The sequence below is a fragment of the Nerophis ophidion genome, linkage group LG27 (assembly GCF_033978795.1).
Source record: "Nerophis ophidion isolate RoL-2023_Sa linkage group LG27, RoL_Noph_v1.0, whole genome shotgun sequence".
Classification (NCBI taxonomy): Eukaryota; Metazoa; Chordata; class Actinopteri; order Syngnathiformes; family Syngnathidae; genus Nerophis; species Nerophis ophidion.
The window spans coordinates 27,761,694-27,782,379 of record NC_084637.1 but is presented as its reverse complement, the minus strand read 5'-3'; the positions used below and the strand labels follow the sequence as shown (position 1 = coordinate 27,782,379).

General features: G+C 38.8%; 1 protein-coding gene across 1 annotated transcript in view; it reads left to right on the top strand.

Annotated features, from left to right (window-relative positions):
* Positions 1-20,686, top strand: part of LOC133544179 (gamma-aminobutyric acid receptor subunit gamma-3-like) — a 295,191-nt gene that overhangs the window by 255,014 nt on the left and 19,491 nt on the right. The window contains exon 9 of the mRNA XM_061889289.1: positions 13,970-14,169. Coding sequence (XP_061745273.1) covers positions 13,970-14,169 — 200 coding nt within the window. The remainder of the gene's footprint in view (positions 1-13,969; positions 14,170-20,686) is intronic.

Genomic DNA, 20,686 nt, shown 5'->3' with positions numbered 1-20,686 from the left:
TATACTGCCATCTGGTGGTGTCAGAAGAGTATAAAATACAATGGAATTTGGGCGGGGAAAAAAAGTGTAAAAATAAAAATTAGCACGTCACTACACATTAGGTACACGTTTGTGTACTTATGGACTAAGTACATCATATAACAATGTGATGTACCCTAGTTATTCTAATTAGGGTCCAATAAAATTATGTGCACTACTGAATTGGGGCCTTATGGCCACTTATGTGGACACTTATACTGCCATCTGGTGGTGTCAGAAGAGTATAAAATACAATGGAATTTGGGGGGTGAAAAAGTGTAAAAATAAAAATTAGCACGTCACTACACATGAAGTACACGTTTGTGTACTTATCGACTAAGTACATCATATAACAATGTGATTATTAGTTATTCTAATTAGGGTTCAATAAGCCCAAATAGCAAAGAGAAATAAAATAAAAAGTTTGTAAACAAACAGCTGGGGCCTTAAGAGGTTATAGTACATTGAATATATAAAAAAAAAATACATTAAAATGCGGTCAGAGTGTCCGCACTGAGAGGCTGTTCTGAAGAACTCCCCCGAGGACTCCTCAAAGATCGACACTTTTGACCTTCCTTTTTTTCAAAAACACCTGGTGTCGAACTTTGAGATCGGCCGCAGTCCACAAAAACATTTCAACATATCTCCCAAGTTAATTGGGCATAAATGCCTTTGAAACCTTTGAAAGTGGAATTCTTTCCCATTCTTGTTTTATGTAGAGCTTCAGTCATTCAACAGTCCGGGGTCTCGGGTATTTTACGCTTCATAATGCGCCACACATTTTCGATGGGAGACAGGTGTGGACTGCAGGCGGGCCGGGAAAGTACCCACACTTTTTTTTTTATGAAGCCACGTTGTTGTAACACATGCTGAATGTGGCTTGGCATTGTCTTGCTGAAATAAGCAGGGGCGTCCATGAAAAAGACGGCGCTTATATGGCAGCATATGTTGTTCCAAAACCTGTATGTACCTTTCAGCATTAATGGTGCCTTCACAGATGTGTAAGTTACCCATGCCCCGGGCACTAATGCACCCCCATACCATCACAGATGCTGGCTTTTGAACTTTGCTTCAATAACAGTCTGGATGGTTCGCTTCCCCTTTGGTCCGGATGGTACAATGTCGAATATTTCCAAAAACAATTTGAAATGTGGACTCGTCAGACCACAGAACACTTTTCCACTTAGCATCAGTACATCTTAGATGATCTCGGGCCCAGAGAAGCCGGCGTTGTTTCTGGATGTTGTTGATAAATAGCTTTGGCTTTGCCTAGTAGAACTTTAACGTACACATTTCCAAAAACAGGATTTTGTAGAAAAGCGTGATACAAGTATCACTCATTTACATGCTGACTAGGCCCCATTCAAGCTGCTGGCGTGTCCGCCATCACAAAGGAGGCGAGGTGATACACGGCTACAAGCTGACAAAAGCCTGTGATCTTTTTCAGCGAGCACAACGGAGCGACAACACGGAGGAGCCGAGTGTCCCGCTCCTGATAAACATCCGCCATTCAACTCAACAACACAAAGTCATTTAGCCTGTCTTCTCTGGTACATCGCCTCCGTTTTCAAGTCGTGACTGAGCGCCGATCTGGGGGCCGGAGGGCGGGATGAGAGATAAGGGGGGGGAGCATAAAACACGGGTGCCAAGTTGAGTGAGGCTCTTTGATGTCAAGCCGCACAGACAAATGTCAGAAAGAGGGAGGCGGCGCCGCCCCGCCCCTCCGAGACAGGCGGCTGACGTTCCGCAGGTGGCGTTTGCAAAGAGCTGTCACTCAGCCGCCGCTCCTCCTCCGGGCTGGACATTCGGGGAGCGGCAGACTGGTCGGAGGAGAACCGAGCTGGGGTTGATTCCTATTAGACCTCAATCTGTGCGGCTCAGATGGCGCCGAGAGATAGGAGCTCATTGATGCGAAATCCGCCCAGTCCCTGACACGGGTTGAGAAGGGGTCGGCGTGAAAGAACTGCAGGCGGCGAGTTAAATGAAGTGGCTGGTACGCACGGCGCAGGAGAGAAGGATAAACATGTCACCATGACAACTTCAGATCATCTCCAAACCCCGTTCCCATATGAGTTGGGAAATTATGTTGGATTAAATATAAACGGAATAAAATGATTTGCAAATCATTTTCAACCCATATTCAGTTGAATATGCTACAAAGACAACATATTTGATGTTCAAAAATGTTTTGCAAATAATCATTAACTTTGGAATTTGACGCCAGCAGCACGTGACAAAGAAGTTGGGAAAGGTGGCAATAAATACTGATAAAGTTGAGGAATGCTCATCAAACACTTATTGGGAACATCCCACGGGTGTGCAGGCTAATTGGGAACAGGTGGGTGCCATGATTGGGTATAAAAACAGCTCCCCAAAAAATGTTCAGTCTTTCACAAGAAAGGATGGGGCGAGGTACACCCCTTTGTCCACAACTGCGTGAGCAAATAGTCAAACAGTTTAAGAACAACGTTTCTCAAAGTGCAATTGCAAGAAATTTAGGGATTTAACATCTAGGGTCCATAATATCATCAAAAGGTTCAGAGAACATGAAGAAATCACTCCACTTAAGCAGCATGGTCAGAAACCAACATTGAATGACCGTGACCTTCGATCCCTCAGACGGCACTGTATCAAAAAACGACATCAATCTCTAAAGGATATCACCGCATGGGCTCAGGAACACTTAAGAAAACCACTGTCGCTAAATACAGTTTGTCGCTACATCTGTAAGTGCAAGTTAAAGCTCTACTATGCAAAGTGTAAGCTATTTATCAACAACATCCAGAAACGCCGCCGGCTTCTCTGGGCCCGAGATCATCTAAGATGGACTGATGCAAAGTGGAAAAGTGTTCTGTGGTCTGACGAGTCCACATTTCAAATTGTTTTTGGAAATATTCAACATCGTGTCATCCGGACCAAAGGGGAAGCACACCATCCAGACTGTTAACGACGCAAAGTTCAAAAGCCAGCATCTGTGATGGTATGGGGGTGCATTAGCATTCAATATTGAAGATTATTTATTGTCAATTCTTAACATGCACAAGACACATAAGGACTGAAAAGTACATTTTCGGCACAGTCCCACTAAGAGCAGACATACGTTACAGGGAGACAAGGCGGGACCGCCAACGGATCAGCCATTTTCACGGCTTTCCTTAAAAAAGGTGGGAAAAAGGTGATATTGGGAAAGGGGGGAAGAGTAAAAAAATATCAGTCAAAGGCTGGACCCACAGGATGGGGTCCAGACTGAGTCCAAGGGGAAAAAAACATTTGCAATGCACACATAAACACGTTACATTTAATCACGACAACTCGCACAGACGTTGGGGGGGTTGGAGCCCTGGAAGGTCCCGAGGGGAAAAACAAGCGGTGGTGAAGGCGTGGGGTGGGGGAGGGGAGGTGTGTGCGTGTGTGCCCGATTGTCTTGGGTGTGATGGTGTAATTTTTTTATAGACTGAGGCCGGTCTGAAAAAGTTTGACTCCAAGTGTCGTTGAGAAGGGAGGGAGGTCAAAAGCGTCCATCACTGTGGGGCGGCATGGCGTAGTGGCTAGAGCGGCCGTGCCAGAAACCTGAGGGTTGCAGGTTCACTTCCCACCTATTGACATCCAAATAGCTGCCGTTGTGTCCTTGGGCAGGACACTTCACCCTTTGCCCCCCGGTGCCGCTCACACTGGTGAATGAATGATGAGTGAATGATTGGTGGTGGTCGGAGGGGCCGTAGGCGCAAACTGGCAGCCACGCTTCCGTCAGTCTACCCCAGGGCAGCTGTGGCTACAGATGTAGCTTACCACCACCAGGTATGAATGAATGATGGGTTCTCACTTCTCTGTGAGCGCTTTGAGTATCCAACAATAGAAAAGCGCGATATAAATCTAATCCATTATTATTATTATTATTATTATCATCATTGAGGTGTCCTCTGGGGTGTTTTTCAGAAGAGCCTGGTCCTAGCGTCGAGGCCATTCGAGGGAGTCAAATCGTAGATTAGTATGTTTGTTTTTCGCGAAGAGACAAAACAATGACTTGTCTATTCTTAGTCCATGCAGGCTCTCTCAAATTTAATTCAATCTTCCTTTTCAGCAAACTTCTCCATGATGTGATCCATCTTTCGATTTAGTTCAGAAATCGCCACAGTCTGTGTTCCCACAGCCCCGCCCAAACCTTCCGTTGCGACGAACAGCCATCCGATGTTTAAAATGAAAAAAAGCCTCACAGCGTCACAACTTTCTGAAAAATCTGCCACAAATTCAGGCGTTTTAGTCAGTCATGAAAAAAAAGGCTGATTTGTTGAACTTGCCGAGACTTCCTCCTTTACAGCCAGTTTACTCAGCCATACGTTCATGTGTCCTTGACTACGGTTCAGTGGTTTGCCTTTCACTGCTAAAACATTTACACGCCTGCGCGGGGGGGAAAAAAAAACGCCTCCCGCTGCTTCTTGCACAACAGTTTAAAGGTCTGATACCACCCGAGTTGATGCCTGCGCCGTTTTCCAGAGAGGAGCGCTGTCAGCGTTTTAGCTTTCAATTTGACGAGTCGCTCGTGTGACTGACGGCTCTTCCAGGAAAAAACCTTTCACGGAGCAGCAGGAAGGAGAATTTATTTTTGTTTTGATGCTGCAAGATTCACCCGTTTACGTTGCTGTGGTAAAAATACGTGTTAAAAAATACAACTCCATCAAGGCCCCTCGTGTGCATTATTAGAATATAACATAGGGTTGTCTAAACCCCTTGCAGCACTAACTCTTCCGCGACGCTACAATATAAAAAAATGTCGAGGTCCCACGTTTTTACAAGTGTTTTAAAAACAAATGATAAACATATCCATCGTCCTGTTATATCTCACATACTATGTTGTGTTTTGGAAAAATGTTGTCATAAACGTTACTTCATTCATTAAAAGAAATAATAACATTGAAAAACATACAATTGATGTTTTATTGTTTTGTAGCGCACAGGCTAAGCTAGGCACTCGATGGCGGAATACTTAACGTTTGTTGTCAAATTTCTGTACTGTTTTAAGTACAACTAATAATAGTGATATATATATATATATATGTCTTGATTGGATTATCCAGAGAATAGTGCTCGATACCGTGGTAGAGCGCAATATGTAGGTGTGGGAAAAAAAATCACAAGACTACTTCATCTCTACAGATCTGTTTCATGAGGGGTTCCCTCAATCATCAGGAGATTTTAATGGAAGCATTCACATACAATGGTTTATATAGAGCACAGAGTGGGTGGGTACAGGCAGGCGTAGGGTGTGGTGATTGGCTCTTGTGTTACCTAGGAGGTGTTTCCTTCTGTGGCGGCATGTTGAAATGATTTCACTGCGCTTGTTGAGGGATGATAAATCTGGATGATATATAATAAACAGTTTCTCTTTTAAGCATAGGTTGCATCTTTTATTACCACTGTTGTAAGGTGTGCTGGATGCAAGAATTTGCCATGTTATTGAATATTCAACATTATTGTCTTTGAGGTTCCAAATGTGTTTGCTGAGTTCTGTAGAATTCTGCAAAGTCTGGTTTCTAAAGGAGGCGTTGTGATTATTCCATCTTGTTTTGAACGCTCCTTCGGTTAATCCTACGTACGTGTCGGATGTGTTAATGTCCTTGCGTATTACCTTTGCTTGGTAAACGACTGATGTCTGTAAGCACCTTCCGTTGAGAGGGCAATCAGGTTTCTTGCGACAGTTACATTCATTATTGGTTTCAGAGTCGTTTAGTCTGGGGGTAGGCAGTCCTTTTGCAATTGCTTTGTTGTGGTTTGAAATGATTTGTTGCATGTTGTTCATACAGCTGTAGCTCAATTTAATGTTGTTCTTGTTGAATATTTTTCTTAGGGTGTTGCCTTTGGGGAAGTGTTTGTCGATCAGAGTGAGGAACTTGCGGCCGATGTTGGTTGAGACGTCTTTGCTGAATGGCGGATTGTACCAGATGATGTTGTTTCGTTTTCTGCTCTTTTTTGGTTGGTTTCCTGGAGTGGGTTCATAGGTGAGGGTGAAGTTGTATCCGCTTTCATCAAGTGCTTTCTGGTACGGGGGGTTGCTTGGTCGAATTCAGCTTTGCTGGATGACAGCATCGATAGTCTTTTATTAATTCCGGTAGGTATTCTTTTGGTGGTGGTGGGTGGGTGGTTGCTGTCATGGTGCACGTATTGGAGTGTTGTGTTGGGTTTCGTGAATGGTTGGTAGCTGTTATTTCTCAGGTTGAAAGTGACGTCGAGGAAGTTGACGGTTTGCTTGTTGGCTTCAATCGTGATCCGTAGGCCGTTTTCTTTGAAGATTTGGCATATGCGCTTCTTGGTGTTCTCGCTGCTCCTTGGCGAGGCGCGGCACACTGCCAGTCCGTCATCACGGTAAATACCAAGGTTCAGGTTGAGGCTAGCAAGCTGGGAGAGGAGGAAACTCCCAACAAGTTTGCACGTTTCTGCTCCGTCAAAACTCCCCATAGTAACGTCAAATGTTGAATTGTTCTTTTTTTGCCATGGTGTACTGTTGTGGATGAGTATGGAGTTCTTTGCGTGGATGATGATGTTTCTTTCGTTGCCCGTGATTGAGTCGTAGTCCGAGGCGAAGTTTAGTGCTTGGGTCAGTAGGTCTTGCGTGATGGAAGGGTAAAATTCTTCGATGTCGAAGGAGATAAAGTTGTGTTGTTGTTTGTCTTGGATGTTGTTAAACCATTTGATTACTGCTGCTGTATTTCTCCATTGGTTGAGTGATGTTTTGTCCTTGATTTTTGCGTTGATTCTGTCCAGGATTATTTTGCTGATTTTTCCTATTTCGGATTTAGTCGCAAGAAACCTGATTGCCCTCTCAACGGAAGGTGCTTACAGACATCAGTCGTTTACCAAGCAAAGGTAATACGCAAGGACATTAACACATCCGACACGTACGTAGGATTAACCGAAGGAGCGTTCAAAACAAGATGGAATAATCACAACGCCTCCTTTAGAAACCAGACTTTGCAGAATTCTACAGAACTCAGCAAACACATTTGGAACCTCAAAGACAATAATGTTGAATATTCAATAACATGGCAAATTCTTGCATCCAGCACACCTTACAACAGTGGTAATAAAAGATGCAACCTATGCTTAAAAGAGAAACTGTTTATTATATATCATCCAGATTTATCATCCCTCAACAAGCGCAGTGAAATCATTTCAACATGCCGCCACAGAAGGAAACACCTCCTAGGTAACACAAGAGCCAATCACCACACCCTACGCCTGCCTGTACCCACCCACTCTGTGCTCTATATAAACCATTGTATGTGAATGCTTCCATTAAAATCTCCTGATGATTGAGGGAACCCCTCATGAAACAGATCTGTAGAGATGAAGTAGTCTTGTGATTTTTTTTCCCACACCTATATATATATGTATATATATATATATATATATATATATATATATATATATATATATATATATATATATATATATATATATATATATATATATATATATATGGACATATGTACGCATACATACATGTGTGTGTGTGCATTATTTTTTAAACATGCCTCATATATATATATATATTTATATATATATATATATATATATATATATACATATATATATATATAATTTTATTCATATATTTATTTATTTTTTGTTTTTTTCTGTCCAGCGACTCGGCTGTACAAATTTACAAATATGATAGTTAGTGTTCACAAAGAAGCAGTTAGTGAAATACAGTACAAAATATAACACTATTGATAATAAATAATAACACTAATGACCTTTATTTTCAACAATACAGTTGTTTTAATGCAACAATGCATATATGTAATGATAATTTGGAATACAAAAGAAAGCAGGTAAATGGAGGGGAAGAAAGAGAAACCAACTGTAGTAACCTTGTAGATTGTTATAGTAACAAAAGCTTTAAGCTTGGTCAGTGTGCCATGTGTTACCCTGTTTCCCCTAGGGTAACAACGTTAGATTATGTTTGATGAAACCTGAATGTATATGTACATGTATATGTATGTTTGTACAGAAAATTTATATGTACATGTCTATATATATATGTATGTACAGTATGTAAATGTACATGTATGTGTATATGTATGTTTGTCCAGTGAATGTATATGTACATGTATGTATATATGTATGTTTGTACAGTGAATGTATATGTACATGTGTGTATATATATATATATATATGTACATGTATGTATATATATATATATATGTATATATATATATATATATATATATATATATGTGTATATGTATGTTTGTACAGTGAATGTATATGTACATGTAGGTGCATTTGTATGTTTGTACAGTGAATGTATATGTATGTATACATGTATGTTTGTACAGAAAATGTATATGTACATGTATGTATATATATATGTATATGTGTATATATATATGTATATGTGCATGTATGTGTATATGTATGTTTGTACAGTGAATGTATATGTACATGTATTGTATATATATGTTTGCAAAGTGAATGTATATGTACACGTATGTATATATGTATGTTTGCACAGTGAATGTATATGTACATGTATGTGTATATGTATGTTTGTCCAGTGAATATATGTGTATATGTATGTCTGTACAGTGAGTGTATATGTACAGTATGTCTATATGTATGTTTGTACAGTATGTAAATGTATGTGTATATGTATGTTTGTACAGTATGTAAATGTACATGTATGTGTATATGTATGTTTGTACAGTGAATGTATATTTATGTATACATGTATGTTTGTACAGAAAATGTATATGTACTGGTATATATATATATATATGTATGTTTGTACAGTGAATGTATATGTACATGTATATATATATGTTTGTACAGTGAATGTATATGTACAGTATGTGTACATGTATGTTTGCACAGTGAATGTATATGTACATGTATGTGTATATGTATGTTTGTACAGTGGATGTAGGAACTTTGAGTGTGTCGGTATGTACTGTATTTGTGTATGTATGTGGGAACTTAGGTACCTCTGTATGTATATATGTATGAATAATTGTGTGTATGTGAGTATTTATGTGAATTTGTATGACTCCCAGTATGTGTGGGGGCCAGAGTAGGGGGTCCCAGCCACGTAATAATAGTGATAATTATAATCTCAGAAAGAAACACCAGCAAAGATCGTCATGTTTTTTTACAAGGAGAATGTGGCAGTGTTTCTTACGCCACAGGTTCTCAATAGTCCGTGCAGACAAGGAGATTGCCGCGGTTGCCATGGCGCCGCGCAGAGACTTTACCCAAAGAGTGAATGAGCGGGTGAAAACAAGATTAGTGGCCTTAATTTGACGGAGAGAAACCAGGGTGCCCGCCGGACCCCCGCACACCTCGCATGTGCAGACGAGAGCGGGCGGTGTACCTTAAGTGTAACGAGCCAGGTCGTGCAAGACGATGCACTAGACCGGAGTAGGTCGCTTGAAATAGACTCGTCTCTATGGAAACGGTGGGGCGAAAACGGCGCCGTGAACGACGAGAGGATGAAAGAGGCTGAGGGGAGGAGAAGGAGGGCAAGGGATCAGACGCGGCGGGAAAAGCGGTAGAATGTTCCTCCTGTGTCTCCATGGCACCCTCGGCCCTCTTCTTAACTCCCCTCCGTTCAGTCAACTCCACATCGCTGTTGACAATGGCCTCTGATGAGCCAGGTCCAATTCCCAATCAGGTCCAAGGTTCATGTCACCAGGACATCGCCGATTTTGGGAGAAACCCTACAAATGTTCCCTGACCGCTGTACAAGTGCGATACGGACCGATTTGATGGCCACGTTTCGTAAGTGCTGTGATTGACGGGTGTTCCGATCACCGCCGAGTCCCATACGGATCTTCCGTGTGTGAGATCGGCCGATACCGGACAAGGATCACATGTATTTTGCAACGCGACAATCGCAAAACTGTTCCTCAAACTCAACAAATTATGAGCCGATTTTTATTCAGGATCTCAGTTATCTGGTTGCCACAACATCCCACTAGTCTTTCCTTGAATTGCCGCTGGGGCGCTAATTAATTTAAAACCTCTTCTCGCTCCGGCACTTACCAAAGGCATGCGGTAAAGGCAAGCATGCGCTAATTATTTTAAAACCTCTTCTCACTCCGGCGCTTACCAAAGGCATGCGGTAAAGGGAATTATTTTAAAACCTCTTTTCACTCCGGCACTTAGCAAAGGCATGCGGTAAATTTAGGCCTGCGCTTCAAAATTTGAGTGTGATGTAAGGATACCATCATGAAAAGCACATTTACTAAAAATTTAAAATTATTATGGTCTTACCTTTGCTTATAAATGAAGTCCATGGGCAGCTCCTTCTGATCAAAAGGATTGGTAACTTGTTTATAGAAGTCTTCCTTATCTTTCTTCAGTTTTAAAAGTGAATTATGTTTTTATCGCGCTTTTCTCAAGTGAAACAAAGCGCTTTACATAGTGACACCCAATATCTAAGTTACATTTAAACCAGTGTGGGTGGCACTGGGAGCAGGTGGGTAAAGTGCCTTGCCCAAGGACACAACGGCAGTGACTAGGATGGCACAAGCGGGAATCGAACCTGCAACCCTCAAGTTGCTGGCACGGCCACTTTACCAACCGAGCTATGCCGCCCCAGAGAGACAGAGGGACAAAAGTCTCTTTGTCTCGATGGAGATCTTCCTTTATTACCTCCTGCTTCGATTGAAAGTCCAGTTTAGAAAACTGTTTTATTTTAGATATGTAATCCTCCATGTTAAAAGTGCAAGCGAGAGGAAAAAATAAATGATCGCTGCTCACTTTTGCTGCGTGTTGTCACTTCTTCTGCAGCCTAGTAGTCGCAAGAAGGATCACTAGTGCCCTTAATGACTCATATTTGACACACGCAGCTACGGTATATTAATAAAACATAGCTGCTAACTGTTCTTTTTAACATATTCAATAACTTGGACGTTAAATCCTACTGAATAGCTTTTAATTTCCTTTCCTTTATGAGATTTCAAATTATGAAATCAGCCTCCTCCATTTTGAAAATGATGACATGTGAAGTGTCACTCGTGACGTGACGAGTTTGACCCGGCGGGAATTCTAAGCAGGTGCATACTATATACCCGGCGGTAATTCAAAGAAATACGGTAATTATAACACCAAAAGCATCAATAAGAAAACAAGCAAGCAATTTACAGTCACCGAATAATAATTAACATATGTAAAGTGATGTGAATTATATTTATATAGCGCTTTTCTCTAGTGACTCCAAGCACTTTACGTTGTGAAACCCCAATATCTAAGTGTGGTTGACACTGGGAGCAGGTGGGTAAAGTGTCTTGCCGAAGGACACGACGGCAGTGACGAGGATGGCGAAAGCGGGAATCGGACCTGGAACCCTCAAGTTGCTGGCACGGCCACTTTACAGCCGAGCGATACCGCCCCAATATATAAAACTACACAATACAAAACCAAACAAAATCATCATCAAAGAAACGTATTTAAAAACTCGGATAAAATGTTACTTTGCTTTTAAAAAGCTGTTTACTTTTTTAATGCTGGTGAGAATTCGGGGCAGGTTATTTCAGAGCGATACAGATCTACAGATATGTTCAATGCATTCTACTTTCTCAGCACATTCTGACCAATTAGCGTACATTTTGGCATTTAAATTTGTCTCTGAGCGGCAACTGTCAAATTCCATCCATCCATCCATCCATTTTCTACCGCTTGTCCCTTTCGGGGTCAAGGGCATACTTGCCAACCTTGAGACCTCCGAATTTGGGAGATGAAGTCCAGGGTTTGGTGGTAGCGGTGGGTCCCGGAAGAGTTAGTGCTGCAAGGGTTTCTTGGTGTTTGTAACGTTGTGTTTATGTTGTGTTACGGTGCGGTGGTTCTCCTGAAATGTGTTTCTCATTCTTGTTTGGTGTGGGTTCACATTAGATGGGGGGCGGGGTTTGGTGGTAGCGGGGGGGTCCTGGAAGAGTTAGTGCTGCAAGGGGTTCTGGGTAGTTGTTCTGTTGTGTTTATGTTGTGTTACGGTGCGGATGTTCTCCCGAAATGTGTTTGTCATTGTTGTTTGGTGTGGGTTAACAGTAGATGGGGGGCGGGGTTTGGTGGTAGCGGGGGTCCCGGATGAGTTAGTGTTACAAGGGGTTCTGGGTATATTTCTGTTGTGTTTATGATGTGTTAAGGTGCAGATGGTCTCCCGAAATGTGTTTGTCATTCTTGTTTGGTGTGGGTTCACATTAGATGGGGGGCGGGGTTTGGTGGTAGCGGTGGGTCCCGGAAAAGTTAGTGCTGCAAGGGGTTCTGGGTATATTTCTGTTCTGTTTATGTTGTGTTACGATGCGGATGTTCTCCCAAAATGTGTTTGTCATTCTTGTTTGGTGTTGGTTCACAGTCGAGGGGGTGCAGGGTTTGGTGGTAGCGGTGGGTCCCGGAAGAGTTAGTGCTGCAAGGGCTTCCGGGTGTTTGTTCTGTTGTGTTTATGTTGTGTTACAGTGCGGATGTTCTCCCGAAATGTGTTTGTCATTCTTGTTTGGTGTGGGTTCACAGTGTGGCGCATATTTGTAACCAGTGTGACTTGTATGGCTGTTGACCAAGTATGCTTGCATTCACTTGTGTGTGTGAAAAGCCGTAGTTTTTATGTGATTGTGCCTTTGCGTGCCTTGTACCACTCCGTACAGCGGCGTTTTAAAAAGTCATAAATGTTACTTTTCGAAACCAATACCGATAATTTCCGATATTACATTTTAAAGCATTTATCGGCCGATAATATCAGCAGTCCGATATTATCGACATCTCTAGTTGCAATTATATTATATTTGATTATAGAAAAATAAAGCACTGTACTTTGAATCAAGTGATTCTTTGTGGTACTCATTGCACGGTTTGTAACGGGACTGTTCAGATGCAGTTTTCCCCCCAGAAAATGTGTTAGTTAAGGTGGTGTCTCTCCGGCAGACAGGGGGGTGAGTGGGTGTAACGCGGCCTGTCGCCATCACATCTCCACCTCATCACTGCCACCACATAGTCTGGGGGGGCAATAGACTACAGACTGTGGGGAAGTAGGCCAGCTTTGTCGCATAAAGAAGTCTAAAATTGCATCTCAGATGAGCTCAGGTCAAGCGAAGCCGGCGGTGTTTCTGGGTGTTGTTGATAAATGGCTTTCGCTTTGCATCGTAGAGTTTTAACTTGCACTTACAGGTGTCGCGACCAACTGTAGTTACTGACAGTGGTTTTCTGAAGTGTTCCTGAGCCCTTGTGGTGATATCCTTTACACACTGATGTCGCTTTTTAATGCAGTACCGCCTGAGGGATCGAAAGTCACGGGCTTTCCGCTTAAGTGCGGTGATTTCTCCAGATGTTCTGAACCTTCTGATGATATTACTGACCGTAGATGGTGAAATCCCTAAATTCCTTGCAATAGCTTGGTTGAGAAATGTTGTTCTTAAACTGTTCGACAATTTGCTCACGCATTTGTTGACAAAGTGGTGACCCTTGTGTGTGAATTTCATGGAAGCTGCTTTCGTACCCAATCATGGCACCCACCTGTTTCCAATTAGCCTTGTTCACCTGTGGAATGTTCCAAATAAGTGTTCGATGAGCATTCCTCAACTTTCTCAGTCTTTTTTGCCGCTTGTGCCAGCTTTATTCCTCATATATAGCAGGCATCAAATTCCAAATGTGGTACTATTTGCAAAAATAAATACGTTTTTCAGTTTGGACGTTAAGTATCTTGTCTTTGCAGTCTATTCATTTGAATATAAGTTGAAAAGGATTTGCAAATTATTGTTTTTTGTTTTTATTTACCCTAACTTCACTGGTTTTGGTGTTTGCAGATACACACGACTAAAAGTCAAAAGTTTGTCTTCTTGTGTACTCTTTCATGAAAATCGTCCGATACTTTTTGGTTGCCGATCGATGGACACATCCCTACTTTCAAGACCCAAAGTGCCCTACGAGTATTTGTTGACAACGTGTTCTCCGTGCTCCCTCCCAGGCATCACCACCGTGCTGACCATGACCACGCTGAGCACAGTGGCCCGGAACTCTTTGCCCAGAGTCTCCTACGTGACGGCGATGGACCTGTTTGTGACGGTCTGCTTCCTGTTTGTCTTCGCCGCCATGATCGAGTACGCCATGATCAACTACTGCTCCCATACTCTACGCAGAGCCCCGTCATCTAAGATCCAAAAAATGGTAAGGAACCCCTTTTGTCTCCTCGGTCATCATTCCACAGGTACTTAGACTGAACATATTCTCCAAAAAGAGGACACATATATGCAGCACTTGGTGAACATTTTCCAATGATACTCCTACTTGCTTTATAAATAATATATTTATTTAAATAAAGCATTTTTTCTCCTCTGTTGACAGCAGTGTTGGCATTAGGAATTTTCAAAATGGGGTCCCAGGGGCCCCATCAAGTTAGAAAAATGGGGTCCCGCAGTAGATTTTCGGGGTCCCACTTTTTTGCAAGCGTTTTGAAAACAAATGATAAACGTGCTGTTATATCTCACATTCTAGTTGGTGTTTTGGAAAAAGGTCGTCATCAAAGTTACTTAATTCATTAAAAGAAATAATACAAAAAGAATACAAATTTTTATGCATATGTAAATGTAACACTGATGAACTACACTCTGTAGCAATAGTGACACTACACTTTATGGGAGTGACACTACACTTTATCAGAGTGACATTACACTTTATGATAGTAAAACTACACGTTATGATAGTAACATTACACTTTATGATAGTGACATAACACTTTATGATAGTGACATCACACTTTATGATAGGAACATTACACTTTATGATAGTGACATAACACTTTATGATAGTGACATCACACTTTATGATAGTAACATTACACTTTATGATAGTGACATTACACTTTATGATAGTAACATTACACTTTATGATAGTGACACTACACTTTTATCAGAGTGACATTACACTTTATGATAGTGACATCACACTTTATGATAGTGACAGTACACTTTATGATAGTGACATCACACTTTATGATAGTAACATTACATTTTATGATAGTGTCATTACATTTTATGATAGTGACATTACACTTTATGATAGTGACATAACACTTTATGATAGTGACATAACACTTCATGATAGTGGCATAACACTTTATGATAGTGACATAACACTTTATGATAGTGACATAACACTTTATAATAGTGAGATAACACTTTATGATAGTGACATTGCACTTCATGATAGTAACATTACACTTTATGATTGTAACATTAAACTTTATGATTGTGACATTACACGTTATGATAGTAACATTACACTTTATGATAGTGACACTACACTTTTATCAGAGTGACATTACACTTTATGATAGTGACATAACACTTTATGATAGTTACATTACACTTTATGATAGTGACATCACACTTTATGATAGTAACATTACATTTTATGATAGTGACATTACACTTTATGATAGTAACATTACACTTTATGATAGTGACACTACACTTTTATCAGAGTGACATTACACTTTATGATAGTGACATCACACTTTATGATAGTGACATTACACTTTATGATAGGGACATCACACTTTATGATAGTGACATCACACTTTATGATAGTGACATTACACTTTATGATAGTGACATAACACTTCATGATAGTGGCATAACACTTTATGATAGTGACATAACACTTTATGATAGTGACATTACACTTTATAATAGTGAGATAATACTTTATGATAGTGACATTGCACTTCATGATAGTAACATTACACTTTATGATTGTAACATTAAACTTTATGATTGTGACATTACACGTTATGATAGTAACATTACACTTTATGATTGTAACATTACACTTTATGATAGTGACATTACACTTTATAATAGTGAGAATGATACTACACCCTATGATAGGGACATTACACTTTATGATGCTAACATTACACTCATTGATAGTGACACTCCTCGTTATGATAGTGAGAGTGACACTACACTTTATGATAGTGACATTAAACTTTCTGAGAGTGACACTAGACATTATGAGAGTGACACTACACTTTGAGTGACATTACACATTATGATAGTGAGAGTGACACTACACTCTTTGAGAGTGACACTAAACTCTATGAAGGTAACATTACACTTTATGAGTGACATTACACTTTATGATAGTGACACTACACGTTATGATAGTGACACTACACGTTATGATAGTAACATTACACTTTATGATAGTGACATAACACTTTATGATAGTGACACTAACGTTATGATAGTAACATTCCACTTTATGATAGTGACATAACACTTCATGATAGTAACATTACACTTTATGATTGTGACATAACACTTCATGATAGTAACATTACACTTTATGATTGTAACATTATACTTTATGATTGTGACATTACACGTTATGATAGTAACATTACACTTTATGATTGTAGCATTACACTTTATGATAGTGACATTACACGTTATGATAGTGAGAGTGACACTACACTTTATGATGGTAACATTACACTTTATGATAGTGACATTACACTTTATAATAGTGAGAGTGATACTACACTTTATGATAGTGACATAACACTTTATAATAATGAGAGTGATACTACACTTTATGATAGTGACATTACAAGTTATGATAGTGAGAGTGACACTACACTTTATGATGGTAACATTACACTTTACGATAGTGACATTACACTCTATGATAGTAACATCACACTTTATGATAGTAGTAGCATTACACTTTATGATAGTAACATTACATTTTATGATAGTGACATTACACTTTATGATAGTAACATTACACTTTATGAGAGTGACATTACACTAAGATAGTAATATTACACTTTATGATAGTGACACTACACGTTATGAAATTGAGAGTGACACTGCACTTTATAATAGTGACACTACACTTTATGATAGTGACACTACACGTTATGAAATTGAGAGTGACACTGCACTTTATAATAGTGACACTACACTTTATGATAGTGACACTACACGTTATGAAATTGAGAGTGACACTGCACTTTATAATAGTGACACTACACTTTATGAGAGTACACATTATGATAGTAACATTACACATTATGATAGTAACATTACACATTATGATAGTGACATTACACTTTATGATAGTGACATTAAACTTTATGAGAGTAACATTACACTTTGAGTGACATTACACTTTGATAGTAACATTACACTTTATGAGAGTGACACTACACTTTATGATAATAACATTATACTTCATGATAGTGGCCCTACACGTTTTGATAGTGAGAGTGACACTACACTTTATGATAGTGACATTAAACTTTCTGAGAGTGACACTAGACATTATGAGAGTGACACTACACTTTATGAGTGACATTACACATGATAGTGAGAGTGACACTACACTCTTTGAGAGTGACACTAAACTCTATGAAGGTAACATTACACTTTATGAGTGACATTACACTTTATGATAGTGACACTATACGTTATGATAGTGACACTACACGTTATGATATTAACATTACACTTTATGATAGTGACATAACACTTTATGATAGTGACACTAACGTTATGATAGTAACATTACACTTTATGATAGTGACATAACACTTCATGATATTAACATTACACTTTATGATTGTAACATTACACTTTATGATTGTGACATTACACGTTATGATAGTAACATTACACTTTATGATTGTAACATTACACTTTATGATAGTGACATTACACGTTATGATAGTGAGAGTGACACTACACTTTATGATGGTAACATTACACTTTATGATAGTGACATTACACTTTATAATAGTGAGAGTGATACTACACTTTATGATAGTGACATTACACTTTATAATAGTGAGAGTGATACTACACTTTATGATAGTGACATTACACGTTATGATAGTGAGAGTGACACTACACTTTATGATGGTAACATTACACTTTATGATAGTGACATTACACTCTATGATAGTAACATCACACTTTATGATAGTAGTAGCATTACACTTTATCATAGTAACATTACATTTTATGATAGTGACATTACACTTTATGATCATAACACTACACTTTATGATAGTGAAAGTGACACTACACTTTATGATAGTAACATTACACTTTACGATAGACACTACACTTTATGATAGTAACATTACACTTCATGAGAGTGACATTACACAAGATAGTAATATTACACTTTATGATAGTGACACTACACGTTATGAAATTGAGAGTGACACTGCACTTTATAATAGTGACACTACACTTTATGAGAGTACACATTGATAGTAACATTAGACATTATGATAGTGACATTACACTTTATGATAGTGACATTAAACTTTATGATAGTAACATTACACTTTATGAGTGACATTACACTTTATGATAGTGACATTACACTTTGATAGTAACATTACACTTTATGAGAGTGACACTACACTTTATGATAATAACATTATACTTCATGATAGTGGCACTACACGTTTTGATAGTGAGAGTGACACTACACTTTATGATGGTGACATTACGCTTTATGATAGTGACACTACACGTTATGAAATTGAGAGTGACACTGCACTTTATAATAGTGACACTACACTTTATGAAAGTACACATTGATAGTAACATTACACATTATGATAGTGACATTACACTTTATGATAGTGACATTAAACTTTATGATAGTAACATTACACTTTATGAGTGACATTACACTTTATGATAGTGACATTACACTTTGATAGTAACATTACACTTTATGAGAGTGACACTACACTTTATGATAATAACATTATACTTCATGATAGTGGCACTACACGTTTTGATAGTGAGAGTGACACTACACTTTATGATGGTGACATTACGCTTTATGATAGTGACACTACACGTTATGATAGTGATAGTGACCGTAAACTTTGATAATAACATTACACTTTATGATAGTGACACTACACGTTATGATTGTGAGAGTGACACTGCACTTTATGATAGTGACATTACACTGTGATAGTGACACTACACTTTATGATAGTGAGAGTGACACTACACTTTATGATAGTGAGAGTGACACTACACTTTATGATAGTAACATTACACTTTATGATAGTGACATTACACTTTATGAGAGTGACACTACTCTCTTTATGATAATAACATTATACTTCATGATAGTGACACTACACGTTTTGATAGTGAGAGTGACACTACACTTTATGATAGTGACACTACACGTTATGATAGTGATAGTGACAGTGAACTTTGATGGTATTATTACACTTTATGATAGTGACATTACACTTCATGATATTAACACTACACTTTATGATAGTGACATTACACTATGATAGTGACACTACACGTTATGATAGTGAGAGTGACACTACACTTTATGATAGTGACATGAGTCTTTATGGTAATAATATTACACTTTATGATAGTGACACTACACGTTATGATAGTGAGAGTGACACTACACTTTATGATAGTGAGAGTTACACTACACTTTATGATAGTAACATTACATTTTATGATAGTAACATTACACTTTATGATAGTGACATTATACTTCATGATAGTGACACTACACTTTATGATAATGACATTACACTTTATGATAGTGACACTACACTTTAGGAGAATGACATTACACTTTATGATAGTGATACTAAACGTTATGATAGTGACAGTGACACTACACTTTATGATAGTGACATTACACTTAATGATATTGACACTAAACGTTATGATAGTGAGAGTGACACTACACTTTATGATAGTGAGAGTGACACTACACTTTATGATAGTAGTAACATTACACTCTATGATAGTAACATTACACTTTATGATAGTGACATTACACTTTATGATCGTGACACTACACGTTATGATAGTGAGAGTGACACTACACTTTATGATAGTGAGAGTGACACTACACTTTATGATAGTAACATTACACTCTATGATAGTAACATTACACTCTATGATAGTAACATTACACTCTATGATAGTGACATTACACTTTATGATAGTGACATCACACTTCATGATCGTGACACTACACGTTATGATAGTGAGAGTGACACTACACTTTATGATAGTGACAATACACTTTATGATAGTGACACTACACTTTATGATAGTAACATTACACTTTATGATAGTGACAATACACTTTATGATAGTGGGAGGGACCCTACACTTTATGATAGTGACACTACACTTTATGAGAGTAATATTACACATTATGCTAGTAACATTACATATTATGATAGTGACATTACACTTTATAATAGTGACACTACACGTTATGATAGTGACATTGCACTTTAGGATAGTAACATTACACTTTATGATAGTGACAATACACATTATGATAGTGGGAGGGACACTACACTTTATGATAGTGACACTACACTTTATGAGAGTAATATTACACATTATGCTAGCAACATTACATATTATGATAGTGACATTACACTTTGATAGTGACATTATACTTTATAATAGTGACACTACACGTTATGATAGTGACATTGCACTTTATGATAGTAACATTACACTTTATGATAGTGACATTACACTTCATGATATTAACACTGCACTTTTTGATAGTGACACTACACTTTATGATAGTAACATTACACTTTATGAGAATCACACTACACTTTATGATAGTGACATTGCAC